At 42.7% G+C, this 18,915-nt stretch overlaps 1 protein-coding gene across 2 annotated transcripts in view; it reads right to left on the reverse strand.

The window, feature by feature from the left end:
• The window catches only part of LOC117349038 (ATPase family AAA domain-containing protein 3), a 108,789-nt gene that overhangs the window by 75,971 nt on the left and 13,903 nt on the right, over nucleotides 1-18,915 (reverse strand). For both annotated transcript variants that reach the window (XM_033921922.1, XM_033921921.1), the window contains exons 5-7: nucleotides 14,754-14,823; nucleotides 13,836-14,001; nucleotides 11,653-11,722 (exon numbers count right to left, since the gene is read on the reverse strand). In XM_033921922.1, the coding sequence (XP_033777813.1) occupies nucleotides 11,653-11,722; nucleotides 13,836-14,001; nucleotides 14,754-14,823 (306 nt within the window). The remainder of the gene's footprint in view (nucleotides 1-11,652; nucleotides 11,723-13,835; nucleotides 14,002-14,753; nucleotides 14,824-18,915) is intronic.

Genomic DNA, 18,915 nt, shown 5'->3' on the forward strand with positions numbered 1-18,915 from the left:
CCCATCTCTACCCAGTCTACACCCCAGACCCTGCCCCCTTAATAGTACTAATTGTAACACTATTTTTTCCATTCATTTTTCATAGATACACACAATATAATCTTATTAACAACACATAATGGTTAACCACAAAATTAAACTACACAAAGCACACTGACAGCAGATATAAATTCTAAAAATTGACATAATTCAATCACTAAATTCAAAAATAAAATCATTCCCTCCCTACCTTTGTTGTCTCCCTCCCTCTATGCTATGCCTTACCTTGTGACCTGCTCCCGCCTGGCCATTTTATGCTGCTCCCGGTGTTATCTTCAGGCTGGCTCCCTCTTCCTCACTAATGCAGTGCACAAAGCTGCGGGCAGCGGCTCCTTGCACTTCTCGCACCTCATCTGGAAGCCTTCACTCTGACACGACGTCAAAGAGAAGGTTTCCGGTTCAGGCGCATGACGCACGTAGAAGCCGCTGCCCCGTGGCTTTGTGCACTGAATCAGTGAGGAAGAGGGAGCCGGCTCGAAGATAACGCCGCACTGTGGACTGGAGGTTGAAGAACACTGTTTTGGGCCTGATGCACATGCTGGCCCTGTGGACCGACAGGAAATTTCTGTGGACCGGCACAGGTCCACGACTGGTGGTTGAAGAACACTGCTCTAATACACCTTGTGGGATCATTTGGAAAAGCAAGCTAAAAATCCAACTTATTTTCTAGTGAAATCAATTTTTATTGAACAGAGAAATAAAACACAGCAAAAGGTACAGGTCTAGCCAAAAATATACAACTCCCCCAACTCATCCCCCATTCCCAAACCCCTTCCCCCCGCCCCCCAGCCAAATGCAACCATCAAAAGTAAGGAACAACAAGATGAAAATCCAGCAACAGGCAGAAAATCAACCCTGAATCATTGGAGAAGCCCAGACGATATAGTCTAAAACACCTTGCAAACAGAGCCCTTTACTCTGATGAGCCCTGAGAAGAAAAGGCAAGGCCTCCCCCCCAAAAAAAACAAAACCCCAAACAACAAAGAGCAACAAAACACAGCACCATTAACGAAAAATAAGCAACCAAAAGAAAAGAGAAGAAACCATATCCAACTTATTTTTAAATGATTAATTATGGAATATGATTCATCTAGAGTAAATTAACACTTGCATAGATGGAACTTTTTATACTGAATGTCATTAAAAATGAACCTTGAAATTTTTAGTTTGTCCAATACAATTAATAAAGGTATTTTTGGATTTGGGATTTAGCTCATGCCTTTCTCAGCAGTAGCTCAAGATGAGTTACCTGCTGCACCTGAATGCTTGTTTCTGTCCCTGGAGAACGTACAATCTTAAGTTTGTATCTGATGTAGAAAGATGGTTAAGTGGCTTGCCCAAGATCACAGTGGCATATCAACTTCAAAAGTCAAAAATAAGAAATCCACTGTAGAATTCAGCCAGCCATTAATATTGTATTCTTTTTATTATCTTTTAAATCACACTTTCTCTCACCAGCACAGGGTAGGAAAAGCTTAGAAATAAGGGTAGTTAGTATACTAAGATACTTTCTGTTCCCTAATCTTTAATCACAGCCATAAAATCTTTCCCCTATTTTTCTTACTATATATGCCACTTTCTGTAATTGTTCAAAAGTTCCAAAAAACATATAAATGTATCTGGCAATATACGAGAGAAAGTTCCCCTTAGCTTTAAATCATCTACATAGCAGCTTGTCTTAAAAGTCTGTAAAAAGATCTTACTTGAGAATGCCATGCAATTTTGTATTAACTCCGATGCAGTCAGTGTTTCGAAGCTCTCTTGCCGTTGCGTCAGGGATACTTATCCACAATGAATAATAATAATAACAGTTTATATACCGCAATACCGTTAAGTTCTATGCGGTTTACAGAAGATTAGTGGAGAGTGGAGTACAAGTTGAGTTGACGTACAAGTTGAGTTAACTTAAGGGATGTGGGAACAATGGGGAGAAAGGGCAAGAGAGGGGAAGGAGGGAAGTGGGTCAGCTGTCTAGGTATTTCAGGAATAGGTGAGTTTTGAGGCGTTTCCTGAATACCTCATAAGTGGTGGGCAATAGGAGTTGTTCTAGGTCTTTACCCCATAGAGCAGCCTGATGTGAGAGAAGATGCTCATGGTGTTTTTTTAGTTTGCATCCTCTAACCGGGGGAGAAACGAAGTGCAAGTGGGAGCTTCTCTTGTGTTTGTTGGCTGAGAAGGAGAATAGGTCAGTGATGTATTTAGGGGTTAGACCGTAGAAAACTTTAAAACAGAGGCAGGCGAACTTAAACTTTACACGAGCTTCCATCGGCAGTAACAGTTTTAACATATCATGCTGATTTTAAATAGACGCTGACAGAGCCTGGTACTCAGCCTGCTTAATGGTTAGGCCAGTAGGCCGAGGACTAAGGAAGCAAGGTTCATCCTACCGCAGCTTCTTGTGACCTTGGGTACATCATTTAACCTGCTGCCGCCTCAGATACAAACATAGATTGTGAGGCTTCCAAAGACAGAGCAATACCTAGTGTACCTGAATATGACTCCCCTTGAGCTGCTGCTACTACTCTGAAAATGCATTAGCCAAATCCTAATAGCAAAATCAATCAATAGGCTACTCCTCGACAAAATATAATAATGGGTCTAGCAAGTGGCACTAATGATAATATTTCTATGCAAAATTAAACATCCACAGGCTGCTTGAAAAATCATTCTTGTGCATGCAGATGATACAAGTTCCAGGGTTGTGCTACTGCTGCATGTCGCTTGCTGCATGCCCATAACCTTATGCTTGTAGTGCCATCTAGTGTTGGAGATGCAGCTTTACACTTGCACCAAAGCACTGGGTATACTGCAGAGGAATCCTTTTGTCTGCAGTGTGCTTAGTGTGGAAAACAACATCTTTCACAAGTTGTACATTCTTTTGCCTGCTGATTTTTCATTCATTTATTCTAAAACGACATATATATATCTTAAAAATCCCAGTACACAAATCAACATGCATTAGCACAATATTTATTTTATGGTAGCAGAATAGCATCAGAATTGGGATTCTAACACAATGCATCAAATTGCATGCACTTAGACTTGAGGTTGCGTATGGGGTTAAGATTCAAAGATCGGTTGGATGGGCCATTTGGCCTTTATCTGCCATCATGTTTCTATGTTTCTTTGCACACTCTGAGTTGTAGATTTCAGGATGCAGGAGGAATGTATGGCAAACAGAGAAACAAAAAAAGCAAATAGAAACATGATGGCAGATAAAGGCCAAATGGTCCATTCAGTCTGCCCATCCGCAGTAACTATTATCTCTTCATCTCTCTAAAAGATCCCAAGTGCCTATCCCAGGCTTTCTTGAATTCAGACACAGTCTGTCTCGCCACCTCTTCCAGGAGACTGTTCCACGCATCTACCACCCTTCCTGCTTAGCCTTCAAGATCCTACATGGCGTCCTTCCTCCCGTTATCCCACTCTTTTGGAATTCCTCAAAACCACACTCCACCAGACCCTCCCAAAAACTGAAACTATCATTCCCCTCTATAAAAGGTATATCCCGCGCAGGAAAACTTGGAACATCTCTCCCCTTTAGAACCACAGAACTCTGGAACAACCTCTCATCCCCACTCAGAAACTCAAGCTCCTTCCAATCCTTCCACAAACACTTGAAAACTTGGCTCTTTGCAAAAATCTAATCACCTCCCATTCTCCAGTATTCTGTCCCTCTCTTTCCTCTTAGTCCCTCTCCTTTATCCCTTATTGTTGTTCCTTTCCTCATAACTCTGTAAACTGTGCCGAGCTCTGCGCTTGCGGAGATGGCGTGGTATACAAACCTAAGGTTTAGTTTAGTTTAGTTAGTTTAAAAAAGTATTTCCTTAGATTACTCCTATGTCTTCTCATTTCAGAGCTTCCTTTCAAATGAAAGACTCAACTCGTGCGCATTTACGCCAGGTAGGAACTTAATTGTCTCTATCATATCGCCCCTCTGCCGCCTTTCCTCCAAAGTATACATATTGAGATTTTAAGTCTGTCCCCATATGCCTAATGACGAAGACCACACACCATTTTAGTAGCCTTCCTCTGGACTGACTCCATCCTTTTTATATCTTTTTAAAGTGCAGTCTTCAGAATTGTATACAATATTCTTAATGAGGTCTCATTACCTCCTTCTTCCTACTGACCATACCTCTCCCTATGCACCCTAGCATCCTTCTAGCTTTCGCCGTCACCTTTTCACCTTTGCCCATCTTAAGATCATCACTTATAATCACACCTAAGTCTTGCTCTTCTGTCATGCATATAAGTTCTTCACCCCCTAAATTTACCGTTTCCTCGGGTTTTTGCAGCCCAAATGCATAACCTTGCATTTCTTAGTATTAAATTTTAGCTGCCAAATTTCAGACCATTTCTCAAGTCTATCCATTCTGCCCTTCCACAGCATCCACTATCTCCTCCTCTCCTTAAGATATCCCATGTGCCCATCCCATGCTTTCTTGAATTCAGACACAGTCTCTGTCTCCATCACCTCTTCTGGGAGACTATTCCATGCATCTACCACCTGTTCTGTAAAAAAGAATTTCCTTAGATTACTCCCGAGCCTATCACCTCTATGCCCTTTCACTCTGAAGTTTCCTTTCAATTGAAAAGACTCGCCTCATGCATATTTATGTCACGTAGGTATTTAAACGTCTCTCTCTCACCTCTCTCATATTTCTTCCAAAGTATACATATTGAGATCAAGTCTGTCCTCGTACGCCTTATGACGTAGATAATCTACCATTTTAGTTGCATATCAGGTCATCCGTGTAGTATTGGACAAGGATCTGAAAAGTGGTGAAGCAATGATCACATGGGCGCTTCTACGAGTTTTCATTTTGAGCCCTCCCATAAGATCCCATCTCCAGTTCCCAGTGGGCCAATCCGACCCGACAACAACACAGTGCAGCTGATAAAGCTGCACACTTTGCTCTAATTAACCAGTCATCAAAAATATGGGTGGACCAATTTATCTTGCTTTTGCAGTGTGACAACTACCACCATCATCTCGGTGAAAGTCCTTAGAGCCACCACCATTCTGAAGGAAAAACAGGAATGGAAAGTCATTTCCCAAAATCAAGAAATGCAGGTGCCTGCGATTCTCTACCTGAATAGGAATATAAAAGATAAGCCTTTGTGAGATCCAGAAAGGTAAGAAACTTCCCTTGACAGATGGAAACCTTTTGGTCAGTGATGATGGCCATCCAGAAGCATGGAATCTGTAAGACCTTGTTTGCTTGTTTCAAATCCAAAAAAAAAAAAATCAGACAGAACATAGCCTCCTTCTTGGCACTGCAAAATGAGTCACATATGGGGGGATCACTACTAGGGGTAAGTAACCTTGAAAGAGACCTGGGAGTGATGGTAGACACAACACTGAAGGCGTCGGCGCAGTGCGCCACAGCCTCAAGGAAAGCAAACAAAATGTTGGGTATCATTAAAAAGGGTATCACGATCAGGACGAATGAAGTCATCCTGCCACTGTATCGTGCAATGGTGCGGCCGCATCTGGAATACTGTGTCCAGTACTGGGTACGCTTAACAGCTTATAAACTTCGGTTTTATATTTCACCAGCTTAAAGGTATGTCCATATGGTGAAATATAAAACCGAGGTTTATAAGCTGTTAAGCGTACCCACAGACTATAGGGAGCTAATCCAATGCCTGATTTAGCTCTTGAAATACAACATCTGACATCTTCAGCTGTGGAGGAAGGTTTTTTAACTCAAAAGGAGTATGAATATTTAAACATTTCAAACCCTAGGACTCCTGTGTTTTATGCCTTACCTAAGATCCATAAGAATCTAATTGACCCTCCAGGCCGTCCTATCGTATCTAGCAGAGGCTCTATTCTTGAGCCCTTATCTTCTTTTGTGGACATATTTCTTCGCCCCATTGTATCTAAAGGATTTTCCTATTTAAGGGACTCTTCACAATTTTTGACGAAACTCTCGGAGATTGGTAATCCTGAAGAAATTACTTTTTTTGTCACGTTAGACGTTAAGTCATTGTATACCATTATTCCTCAAGATGAGGCCCTTATCATTGCCGAAGAATTCCTTCAGAACAACCGGAGCAATGATAGGATTCCCATTGAGCTTATATTGAAACTGATGTCTCTAGCCATGAAGAGGGATTATTTTAGATTCATGGATAAGTTTTTCCAACAAGTGTCAGGGGTAGCCATGGGGGCAACCATGGCCCCCTCGATTGCCAACCTCTTCATGCAAAAGTTTGAAAACACATGGATTATTAATAATCCTTTCTCTGACAAAATTGTTATGTGGCTACGTTTTAGAGACGATGTTTTTGTAGCCTGGAAAGGCTCTAAAGAGAACCTAGATGAGTTCCTTACATGGTTAAACTCTAGACATTGGAAAGTTGAGTTTAGCATGACTAGTCATCCGAACTACATCTCTTTCCTAGATGTCCTTGTTACTAAAGAGAGTGATTCTATTAAGACTACAGTATATAGGAAAAATACAGACAGGAACACCTTTCTTGATTTTTCAAGTAATCACCCGAATCCTCTCAAACGCAGTTTACCTACCTCTCAGTTTTTCCGTTATCGTAGGCTATGTTCCGACACGGGAGATTACAAGCTTAAGAGTAAACAACTGTATTCCCGATTAAAGAACAGGGGATACCCCCCAGCAGTTTTAAAGAAAGCCTATAAGAGAGCTAAATTCATTAATAGGGATCTCCTTTTCTTACCTCGGGAAACTGAGTCCACGGACAACATTGCTACCTGCATTCTAGAGTACTCTCCTAACATCAACAATGTCTCAAAGATACTAAGACGCCACTGGAAAATAATGGATCTTCATCCTGTGTTTAGAGACATCCATTTCAGAATAGCATTTTCACGACAAAAAAACTTTAAAGAACTTTTAAGTCCATCTGACATAATGGATCCCTGCCTGCCAACAACACAACTAACTGGACATTTTAAATGCGGTAAATGTTCCACCTGTACCATAACTCAGGAACTTTCAGATGTTTTTATTCATCCGCTCACTAACCAAATTTTTAAATTGAAACACATGACTTCTTGTACATCTACTTTTGTAGTCTATGTTTTCATTTGTCCATGCCCAATGATCTATGTTGGTCAGACTACTCGTCCCTTTAAAACACGGGTCACTGAGCCCTGAATATGTATACCCTAGAGGAAAGGAGAGACAGGGGAGATATGATTCAGACGTTCAAATACTTAAAGGGTATTAACGTAGAACAAAATCTTTTCCAGAGAAAGGAAAATGGTAAAACCAGAGGACATAATTTGAGGTTGAGGGGTGGTAGATTCAGGGGCAATGTTAGGAAATTCTACTTTACGGAGAGGGTAGTGGATGCCTGGAATGCGCTCCCGAGAGAGGTGGTGGAGAGTAAAACTGTGACTGAGTTCAAAGAAGCGTGGGATGAACACAGAAGATTTAGAATCAGAAAATAATATTAAATATTGAACTAGGCCAGTTACTGGGCAGACTTGTACGGTCTGTGTCTGTGTATGGCCGTTTGGTGGAGGATGGGCAGGGGAGGGCTTCAATGGCTGGGAGGGTGTAGATGGGCTGGAGTAAGTCTTAACAGAGATTTCGGCAGTTGGAACCCAAGCACAGTACCGGGTAAAGCTTTGGATTCTCGACCAGAAATAGCTAAGAAGAAAAAAAAATAAAAATAAAAAAAAAAATAAAAAAATTTTTTTTAAATTGAATCAGGTTGGGCAGACTGGATGGACCATTCGGGTCTTTATCTGCCGTCATCTACTATGTTACTATGTTACTATGTATATAAGAGTTGCATACGCAATAATAGACTACAAGCTCCCATGGTTACCCATTGTTTAGAACATAATCACCAGTTCATGGATCTAAAATGTTGTGTGATCGATCATATTAGTGAGGCGAGTATGGATAGACAGCAATGTTTGTTGCGTGCTGAGCAACAGTGGATCCATAGACTAAACAGCGAAGAACCAGACGGACTTAATTCCAAATTGGAATGGAGTATATTTTACTAACGTTTCATTAATGTCACACACTGAGTTTTTCACATCACATATAGAATTAATCTCTTCCTGCTTACCAGCCTCTGCTGTAGTATTTGAAGTTTTGCACGAGCCAGCATTTACCATCGCAGCATTAATTTTTGCCACGTATTCACTTCCGGGTTTGTCACCCGGGAGTGCTATAATAATCCCAGTACAGTCGCGGTGCAGCCATCTTTTGATCTTGAGATGCGGTTTGCGTCCAGCTTAAAGGTATGTCCTTATGGCTTCTCTTTTAGTTTTTTGAAGCCGTGCAACTGTCCAGTTTTTTATCTTAAAGCTTTGCTTTAATTCTGGTTTCAGTGTGATCGGATTGCTCTACACCCTGAGGCAGCAGATATGTGAAACGCTGGCCATCGTTGGTGTACCGATCAACAATTTAGATAAGTGGATTTTTCCTCTATCTTCTGCACAACAGCCCTGCTTCAAGTTTACTACTATTGGGAGTCGGTCTGGAGGTTTTTTGCCAGTGAGGTGTTCGCCTGACCACCTTGGACCACCATTGTGGTGGTGGAAGGGTTCCAATCTGAGGCTTTTTCCTCCAGTCATTTGAAACTCCCTCTATTGAAACTGCAGCAGTACTGATTTTTGTGACATTCTATTGCATTGGTGAAAGTGTTTGTTTCAATATTATTAGCTTTTCACATTTCCGAGTTGTTTTTGCTCCAATTCTACCCCAAGACAGGAGACCCCCAGCTTCACTCTTAACACCTGTCTCAGACTGGATCCAGACTCCACAGGTCTCTCTTACCTACCATCAATACAGGCTCCACTCAAAACTTGAGTCTCTTCCAATTAAAATCGCAACAACTTTAAAGTTGTTAGGAGTTACCGTACTCTTGACAGTAAGTTCACCTATCACGCTCATATCAGTACAGCTGTTCAGAGATGCTTTCACCGACTAAGAATGGTTCGCTCTCTCTCTAAATTTGAATACCCTGATTCACTCACTTGTGATCTCCTGCATTGATTACTGGAATGCCCTTTACAAAGGCATAACAAAAAAAGAAATGGCGCCTTCAGACTGTGCAGAATATAGCGATCAAAATCATTTTTAATGCAAATAAAATACAATCATGTTGCCCCCATCTTGTAACATTGGTTACCGGCAGAGCTCAGAATCAGCTATAAAATTATATTATTAACATTTAAAACTCGCCTAAGTAACCAGCCAGAATTTATCGACAGACTCCTTATCCCATATAGTCCATCTAAAACTCTTCGCTCTATGACATTACATTACATTAGTGGTTTCTATTCCGCCAATACCTTGCGGTTCAAGGCGGATTACATAAAAGTTTTCAGAGATTACATAGAAATTTACAGGAATAGCTTAAGAGAAGTCATAAGAGTTACATAAGAATTACCAAAGAGTTGTCGGGATTTTAAGGTGGTAAGTGATGGGTAAATAGAGATATTTTAGCATTAGTAGGGTAATTAGAAGAGGGGTTTAGGTAGGAACTGGTCGTGTTAGATAGGTTTTATGTATTTTTGAAGAGTAGGGTTTTAGTATCTTTCTTGAAGATTTTGCAGTCTGTGGTCGATGATAACAGATTGGTGATTTGTCTGTCCAGTTTAGCTGCTTTGGTGGCAATTAGGTTGTCATATAGTTTTTTTCGTATGACATTTTTGGATGGTGGGTGTGTGAAATGTGCCTGGATGAGGAGTATTGAGTTAGTCAGTTGTTCCAGTAGGTTAGGCTTTCTCCGTGAATGGCTTTGAATAGTAGGCAGTAGAATTTGAAGTGTACTCTTGCCTGTATAGGGAGCCAATGAGAGTCATGATATGCTTCTGTGATGTGGTCATATTTTTTCAATGAGTAGATGAGTCTTAGGGCTGTATTTTGTATAGTTTGTAATTGTTTTATCATGGCCGCTGTACATGGGTGGTAAAGTATGTTGCAGTAGTCTATTAGTCCAAGGATAAGGGATTGTACCAACAGTTGGGATTGTTTCCTGTCGAAGAATTTGTCTTAGATTTCTCATGGTCACAAATGATGCTTTTATTACCTTGTTGATCTTTGGTTGCATGGTACAGCCTCTGTCAATTAGTACTGCCAGAAGTTTTAGTGTGGGTTGAATAGGGTATGAGATCGAGTTTATTATGACTAAGAACCTCCTCAATATTCCATCTTTAAAACATTAATACAATGAGATCTAATATCTTTGCTGTTACTGTACCCTCCCCCTGAAATTCCATACCTAATTACTTACGTGAAGAACCATCCTTAAGTCAATTCAAAACAAAACTAAAAACATTTCTGTTCCACGAGTGCTTTTGGACCGTAACTGTCCTTATAAGGACTAAATACTTTTCTTCCACTGTAGTCTTTCTCTACCTATTGTCTGTCCCTTTTTTTGTTTTCTTTTTTCCTGAATATTGTAGTTCTTACCCACTTCCCTTTGGACTGCGTTCGTCTTGGGGATTAGGTTGCTTGTTGTACTAACAATCCCTAGCGATGTCTCACATTGCTAATTTTATAACCTTGTTTCACCGTATTTGTACAATCTTTTATTATTGTACACCGCCTAGAAGTCTGATTAGGCGGAATAAGAAATTTTAAATAAACTTGGAAGTTGAGACAGAGAACGACTGGATAGATATGGGCTGCATTGGACACTATGTGGAATGACATCATCAAACCAGTAGTTCTCAGTCTCCAGCAGATGGTAGGAGAAAATAAACTCAGATTGGTCTGCAGGGATGAAGAAGAAACAAACATCAAACTCCTCTGGTTCCTTTCACAGGATTTAAGTTGCAGTACCGTCCCCAAGTATGTCTGCCTCCTTCGTAACAGGGGGAGCCGTTTATGCACCGAGCCATAGCAGTGCATCATCAACCCTTGTAAAATAATGCTCAAGCCCACAACTAAAAAGCAGCACATTGCAATTGCATAGTCCATTACATTCAACGTCCTCTTAATGTCCCAATACAACTAATTACTTTGCACTAATTAAAACCATGTAACATAAAACTTTAACATAGGAAAGAGACTACAGCCATTCAGTCATTACACTCGACTTGCTGTAGCAAGCTTTTTTTTGGGTTGAAAGAGTGCACTGTCATAAACATGGGTCCTTCAACACAATTCCCTCACTGTATCAATCACTCAGAGATCAATGAATTAAGGAGCTGGAGCTAAAGTTCTCCCCTCCCACATCCGCTGAATATGTTAGCCACAGAGACCTACTAACAAGCCAACTACCGGTAGCTTGGTTTAAGCCAAGGTCAAACATTTTTTCTTGCTCTCATTATCAGTTGCAGGTGGATACGACTGTGGCACAAACCCCACCAATAACAACTACTTGTCTTTCTGATGTAACATTTAGACGATTGGGGGGGAGAGTCACACGGGAGATGCTTCCATTGATGAAAGTCTCCATTTTACTTCTGGCATGGCTCCAAGCACCACTGCTATTTAAGCTCTACAAAAGGAAACCTCTCAGTGACGCTCAACTAGGACTGAGAGCAAAATAGAATTTACTGCTCCCTTCACAGTTCACCTGGTCCAGCGATAATTATAATTCTTTTTTTTCTACTTTGGTTCTCTTCATCTGCCAGGATGTCAGCAATTTACTTACCGTGGCTGTCACTTTGTCCCAGTCAGAAACAAAGGCACGAAACCCTTCCCCAAACACAGTACCAGCGGTCCTGAGAGAGGAGAGAAGGAAAACAGTAATGAGGAAAATGCGTTTAAAAACTGGAACTCTTAAGAAAGCAGACCTCCTGGGGTTTTATCATAGACTAACTTTTAAAGGTCTTTAACCCAGGTAAAAATACAAGTTGGTATGAAAACAGTCTACTGTATACAGCTAAAAGTACATGAGAACTTCCACTATGTACATACCAACACTGCGGGTAGGCCAGAGCTGGTGATACAATGTATTATTTTGCATTTTCAAAATTATACTCATTTCAAGGGAAAATATTTTGCAGAAACAGCAGCACAAGTATGTTCTAGCTCAGTGGTTCCCAATCCTGTTCTGGAGGACCACCAGCCCAATCGGGTTTTCAGGCTAACCCCAATGAATATGCATGGAGCAGATTTGCATGCCTGTCACTTTCATTATATGCAAATCTCTCTCATGCATATTCATTAGGGATAGCCTGAAAACCCAATTGGCCTGGTGGTCCTCCAGGACAGGGTTGGGAACCACTGATCTAGCTGATAAATGGTGCAAAGCCTGCGAGTAGAAGTACCTATGGACTTGTAGCAAAGCACGGTTTTAAAAGCTTCCTTAATAACATATACTGCTACTATAAGATTGTCAGCGGCACCCTACTATGGCTGTATTTAGAATAAACTGGTTTTACCCTCTTGGGGAATAAGTGAAACTGCGTCATGAAGCTTAAACAGTTCTGCTTACTCAGCGAGTCAGCCTGATTATGCAGTATTACCACAGCCGACAGGAAGCAGTTCAGAGACTTCCAGCAGTCTGGCTCAACAGCATCCTGCTGCTCTATGATATTTCAGCTCCATCAGAACCTGCTCATTTTAATCCCCCCCCCTTATTTCAGTCAATGCAAGGATGGTCCTCAGAAAGGTGCCAGAGAATTGGCTGCCTCTGAAACCCAATACAAATGCACCACAAATCTGACTAATGGATCTTTCTACTATCGTGTTTCCCCGAAAATAAGCCCTAGCGTGATTTTCGGGGTAGGTCTTAATATAAGCCCTACTCCAAAAGTAAGCCTTGTCCCCGGAAGCCTAACCCGAATATCCCTGGATTCGCTGGCAGCAACGCTTCTCCCCGCTCCCCCCTGCTGCGCAGCCAAACTCCCGCTGAACCTCCTCTCTTTCCATCTCTCCCTCCTGTCTGAACCCCACCGACCCTACGACCGCGAGACCTACAAAGAGCAGCGTCGGCAGCCAGGACATTCCCTCTGCCGCATCACTGATGATGTAATCAGTAACACGGTGCACAGAAGGCCCCGGCAGGATAAGGCTGTGAAGCAGCCTGTTTAGAGTGCTGCCGATGCTGTTCTTTGGAGGGAGGTATTTAGGTCTTGCGGTCGGCGAGGTTCAGATGGGAGGGAGAGATGGAAGGATCAGCAGGGGTTTGGCCGCATGGTGCGGGGGGGGGGGAGGTTGCTCAAGGGTTCTGCTGCATGGAAGGGAGGGATAGAAGCTGTGCAAGGGTTCTGCTGTATGAGGGATGGGAGGTATAGAAGCTGTGCAAAGGTTCTGCTGCACAAGGGATGGGAGGGAGGGATAGAAGCTGTGCAAGGGTTTGGCTGTGTGGCGGGGGGCTGCTCAAGGGTTCTGCTGCATGGAAGGGAGGGATAGAAGCCGTGCAAGTGTTCTGCTGCACAAGGGATGGGAGGGAGGGATAGAAGCTGGGCAAGGGTTCTGCTGCAAGAGGGATGGGAGGGAGGGATAGAAAGATGCTGTGCACAGTGCAAGGGTTCTACTGCACAGGGGGATGTGAGAGGGGAGGAAAGATGCTGCACATGTGGGGGAGAGAAAGGAAAGAAGAAGAATTGGGGTGAAGAAGAGGAAGGGAGAGATGATCATGTATATGAAAAAAGTAAGACCTACCCCAAAAATAAGCCCTAGTGCATATTTTGGGCCCAAAATTAATATGACACTGTCTTATTTTCAGGAAACACAGTATGTGTTGACTGGGACTTTCTCCCCCTTCTAAGGGATGCAAATGCTGCTTCTGCAGCCATCACCAGATCTGATCAGCAGGAACAGAATTTAAAGTGAGGTCTCCTGCCTAGCAGTATGCAGTACTACCAATGGACCCTATACAGGACGCACTTGATAGATTCCAGGACAGTCTGCCGATGCTCAGCAGCCTTAAGGCGAATCTGCTCCCGAATGATATCAGCATTCTCCCGCTCTACCTTAGCCCGGGCACGGGCTTCCGCCTCAATGCGCAGCATCTCATTCTTGTGTCGCAGCTCCATTTCATGTTCGATTGTGGCTTAGAGAAAAAAACAAGGCAATTCAACAGATGCATCAACAAACCAGCACCATTTGCAAAATTTACAGTATTACAATACTAATCAGTACCTCAAACACAGTCCAGGCAGGCTTCTGTCATGCATGGCATGTCTCGCACACTAGAGTAGGGGGTTCACAGCCCAGTCCTCAGGACACACCTAGCCAGTCGGGATTTCAGGATACCCACAACGAATGTACGAGAAAAATGTGCGTGCGCTTGCTCCATTAGATACAAATCTCTCTATGTATGTTCATTGGGGAATCGGGTTTGTCCCGAGGTCTGGGTTGAGAACCACTGCCTTGACGTGGAACAGTAATGTCAGAACTGCCTGGCAGCAAAAGGTAAACATGAACATTTCATAATATAACCAAAAGAAAATCCTTAGCCCTGCATCTCTGCTGTGTTACTTTTACCAAGACGTTCTCTTTCCCTCTTTCAGCCCATGCATAGGCACACTTTAATACACACAACTAATACTGACTGAAGCAACCTCATCTCCTGCTTACATGAAATGGATATTTTATCCAAATCTTTATTCATTTTCATTTCTTACATCAAGTGTACAATAAAATATCAATTAGATCATACAAATCACTTGAAAATCTAATCAAACATCAGCATGAATATATAAATAAAAAACCTTCCCCCTCCCATCCCTTCCAACAATAGTATTTTTCCAAATCTTACATTCATTTTAACATATACATCAAGTGTACATTAAAATATTTTACCTCGCCTCATTGCCTCCTGTTTTTGGACGGACTCCTCCTGTTTCCGCAAATTCTCCTCATTAAGAAGTTGCTGAAGGAAAAGATTCACAAATGGGATCCATTACAAACACAATTCTGATTATTTTTCTTGAAGTGTGCTTGTGACACTGTAATCCCTAACTGCCTTCTGAGCGTTTGTTAATTCTCTCATGGGACAAAAGCTTTTAAAACCTTCTGAGAACACCAAAACCCAACAGCATCAAGTACACAACACACACACTGCTGAACTTAAAACTACAGGGCCAATGCTGAGCTGCAGTGGTCAGCATTTAGGAAAAACACCAGCTGCCACAGTTAACCTGAAACTGGATAGTCAGAGCTGGTACCCAGACACCAGTTCAGTGCAAACCCAGAAGTGTAGCCCAGGTACAGTAGTGACCACATTTAATAATAGTAATAATAATTAATTTTTTAATATACCGCCAAAGCCATGATTGTTCGAGGCAGTTTACTATAAGAGGTGCTGGACCATCAGCGAAGAGGTACAATACAGTGAAGTGGTACAATACAAAGTCATCGTATATAAGGTACAAGTTGGGAGTAGCGATACATTATAAGATTTTTAGGTTACAATCGAATGAACAAATTTGTTTTTATTGCTTTTCTAAAATTGAAGTAGGATGAGGAATGCATGATAATGTTACCCATCCCGTCGTTCCATTTACCTGCCTGGGAGGCAAGAGTTCTGTCCAGGAATCTTTTGTAGATGCAGGCCTTTAAGGATGGGAAGGTGAACATGTGAATTCTGCATGTGGGCCTAATAGGACTGTCCAGATTAAATTGAGAAACCAGGTACGTAGAGGCCAGGCCAAAAATTGATTTATAACAAAGGAAAAAAAATTTGAACAAAACTCGTGCTTCCAGGGGCAGCCAGTGAAGTTTTTGGTAGTAGGGGCTAATGTGTTCCCATTTTCCTCAACCAGAAAATCAGTCGAATTGCCGAATTTTGAATGATTCGAAGTCTTTGGAGGGTTTTTTGGAAGGTTCCCAAATAAATGATGTTACAGTAGTCAAGTATGCTAAGAATGGAAGATTGCTAAATGCATAAAGTCAGGAGTCGGGACAGAAAACAAGGCCTTCCTAAAATTATCTGGATATTTATCCAGTCAGTAGTCTAAATAGGGCTGCTAACTGGATAACCTCTGGTTTTGCCTAAGCTCTGCCCTGACACTAATTTGGTTAGTGCTACTGAATATCCCTCTCACCAGCACCTACTAGTTAGCAGTATCTGCAAATTGGTATCTTTAAATACTGATGCCTATACTTTGTGTGGCTCTGGTCACAGCAAGTGTAAATTTTATATTAGATGGGTATTTTATTAGCTTGTTCATGGCTTAGCCTTCTCCTAATAAGAGGGCTGGTTATGTTTTCCAGACTTTTTGATATACTGTTGATGTTAGAATGATGAACTATATCATTATTTTATTTTCAGAAAATGCTTGTTTTGTAAGGAAGGCAGTCTATAAATACAAATAAACATAACAGATATTAGGTTCTTACCTGCTAATTTTCTTTTACTTTCTCCAGACTGGCCCAGTTCACTGATGGGTAATAGTCTGCTCTTAGGGCCTGATTCTCTAAAAGTGCGTCCCGATTTTAGGCAGCTGTAGGCGTCCTACAGCTGTCTAATCAGCCAATCGGGATGCACGTTTTAAAAAAAAAAATGCTCCCCAGGCAGGCCGCCTATATTGAAGGCGAGGCCCGCAAGACACCTAGGCCCTGATTCTGAATAGGACGCCCGGGAGAGGCGTCCTATTCAGAATCGGCCTAAACTAAACCCCGATTCTGTAACCGGCGTCCATGTTACAGACGCGGGTTAGAGAAACGGGTTAGATTAGACACGGCCCGCTACACTTATCGCGGCAAGGGATCTCTCTGCCGCTATAAGTATAGCGGGCCGCGGCCCCCTGACCAGGAGGGTGCCCAAACCCTCTACCCGAAGACGCACCCCCCCGACACTAACGACCGCCCCCCCGACATTACTGATCCCCCCCGCCCCCGACAATATTGATAGCTGGCAGGAGGGTGCCCAATCCCTCCTGCCCGAAGACGCACCCCCCCCCCGGCGCTAACCCCCCCCAAACCTCCACTCCACCAAACCTGTTCTTAGATGGGTCTTCCACGTCTTGAGCCGGCAGGCACGCCTCGTCGAAATGAAGCGGGCCCGCCCCTTCCCGGCCCATCCCGCCGAAGCCTAAGGCCTGATTGGCCCAGGCTCTAGAAGCCTGGACCAATCAGGCCTTAGGCATAGCGGGTCCGCCCATCCCCACTTAATCTAAGGCCTGATTGGCCAAACAGACCTTAGATTAAGTGGGGATGGGCGGACCCGCTATGCCTAAGGCCTGATTGGTCCAGGCTTCTAGAGCCTGGGCCAATCAGGCCTTAGGCTTTGGCGGGATGGGCTGGGAAGGGGCGGGCCCGCTTCATTTCGACGAGGCGTGCCTACCGGCTCAAGACGTGCAAGACCCATCTAAGAACAGGTTTGGTGGAGTGGAGGTTTGGGGGGGGGGTTAGCGCCGGGGGGGGGGGTGCATCTTCGGGCAGGAGGGATTGGGCACCCTCCTGCCAGCTATAGATATTGTCGGGGGGGGGGGGGGGCGGTCAGTAGTGTCGGGGGGGCGGTCGTTAGTGTCGGGGGGGGGTGCGTCTTCGGGCAGAGGGTTTGGGACCCCTCCTGGTCAGGGGGCCGCGGCCCGCTATGCTTATAGTGGCAGAGAGATCCCTTGCCGTGATAAGTATAGCGGCCGCGTCTACTTACAATGTAGGCCAGCATTTTGCTGGCCTACATTTTTAGCTTCTCCTCTACTAGGGAGACGCGTAGGGCCGCCTAGGTTCAGCCTAAGGCCCGCCTAAGGCCCTTAGACGAGCTTAGGCATCTTGCGGGTCTCCCTAGGCTCCCGGAGGTGCCTTCAGGCTTGCCTGGGGAACATTTTTTTTAAAAAAACGTGCATCCCGATTGGCTGATTAGACAGCTGTAGGACGCCTAAAATCGGGATGCACTTTAGAGAATCAGGGCCTTAGTCTCTATCTGCTGGTCATGGTGAGCTATTACCATGTTGAGTTGTGCTGGTCTGGAGAGATGCTTAAGAATCTAATTTGTGGAATGTGTGCATATACATTGCATCAATTTTTTAAAGCAGGGTTTCTCAACCCAGTTCTTGGGCACACCCAGCCAGGTGGGGTTTTTAGTATATCTGCAATATACATGAGATAGATTTGCATATCAAGGAGGCAGTACATGCAAATCTCTCTCATGCATACGCACTGTGGAGATCCTGAAAACCCGATTTGCTAGATGTGTCCGAGGAATTGCTTGAGAAGTACTGCTTTAAAGGAAATGATTCAATTCTGGACTCCTTATCTCAAGAAAGATACGGCGGAAATAAAAAAAAGGTTCAAAGAAGAGCGACCAAGATGATAAAGGGGATAGAACTCCTCTTATACGAGGAAAAGACTAAAGAGGTTAAGGCTCTTCAACTTGAAAAAGAGAAGGCTGAGGGGAGATATGACTGAAGTTTACAAAATCCTGAGTGGAGTAGAACAGGCACACGTGGATTGATTTTTCACTCTGTCAAAAATTACTAAGACTAGAGGACACTCTATGAAATTACAGGGAAATACTTTTAAAACCAATAGAAATGCATTTTGTTTAACTTGGAGAATAGTTAAGCTCTGGAACGTGTTGCAAGAGGTTGTGGTAAGAGCGGATACCATAGCTGGTTTTAAGAAAGGTTTGGACAATTTTCTGGAGGAAAAGTCCATAGTCTGTTATTTTTTTTTTTTTTTAATTCTTTATTCATTTTCAATATTTTCAATAAGTGCAATACAAATTATATACATTTTATATTTAAGACATCACTTAATACTCTTTCAAGAAACAAATCAATCTATATCCCTCCCCCCACCCTATCCCATAACTATTATAAATTTTTAATTTAAATAATCAAATCTTCAAAAAGCTCATTAAGATATACAATTCATATCCATAAGAGATAATAAGCACTAATAAATAATCCAATACATTAATTTTACAAGAATTCAGAGAATCATTTAAAAATAAATCCACCCTCCCTCCCTCCCCCTGGATGTGCACATAATATATCAATAAAAATGAAATCTACAA

This window comes from Geotrypetes seraphini, chromosome 15, assembly GCF_902459505.1.
Source record: "Geotrypetes seraphini chromosome 15, aGeoSer1.1, whole genome shotgun sequence".
Taxonomy (NCBI): Eukaryota; Metazoa; Chordata; class Amphibia; order Gymnophiona; family Dermophiidae; genus Geotrypetes; species Geotrypetes seraphini.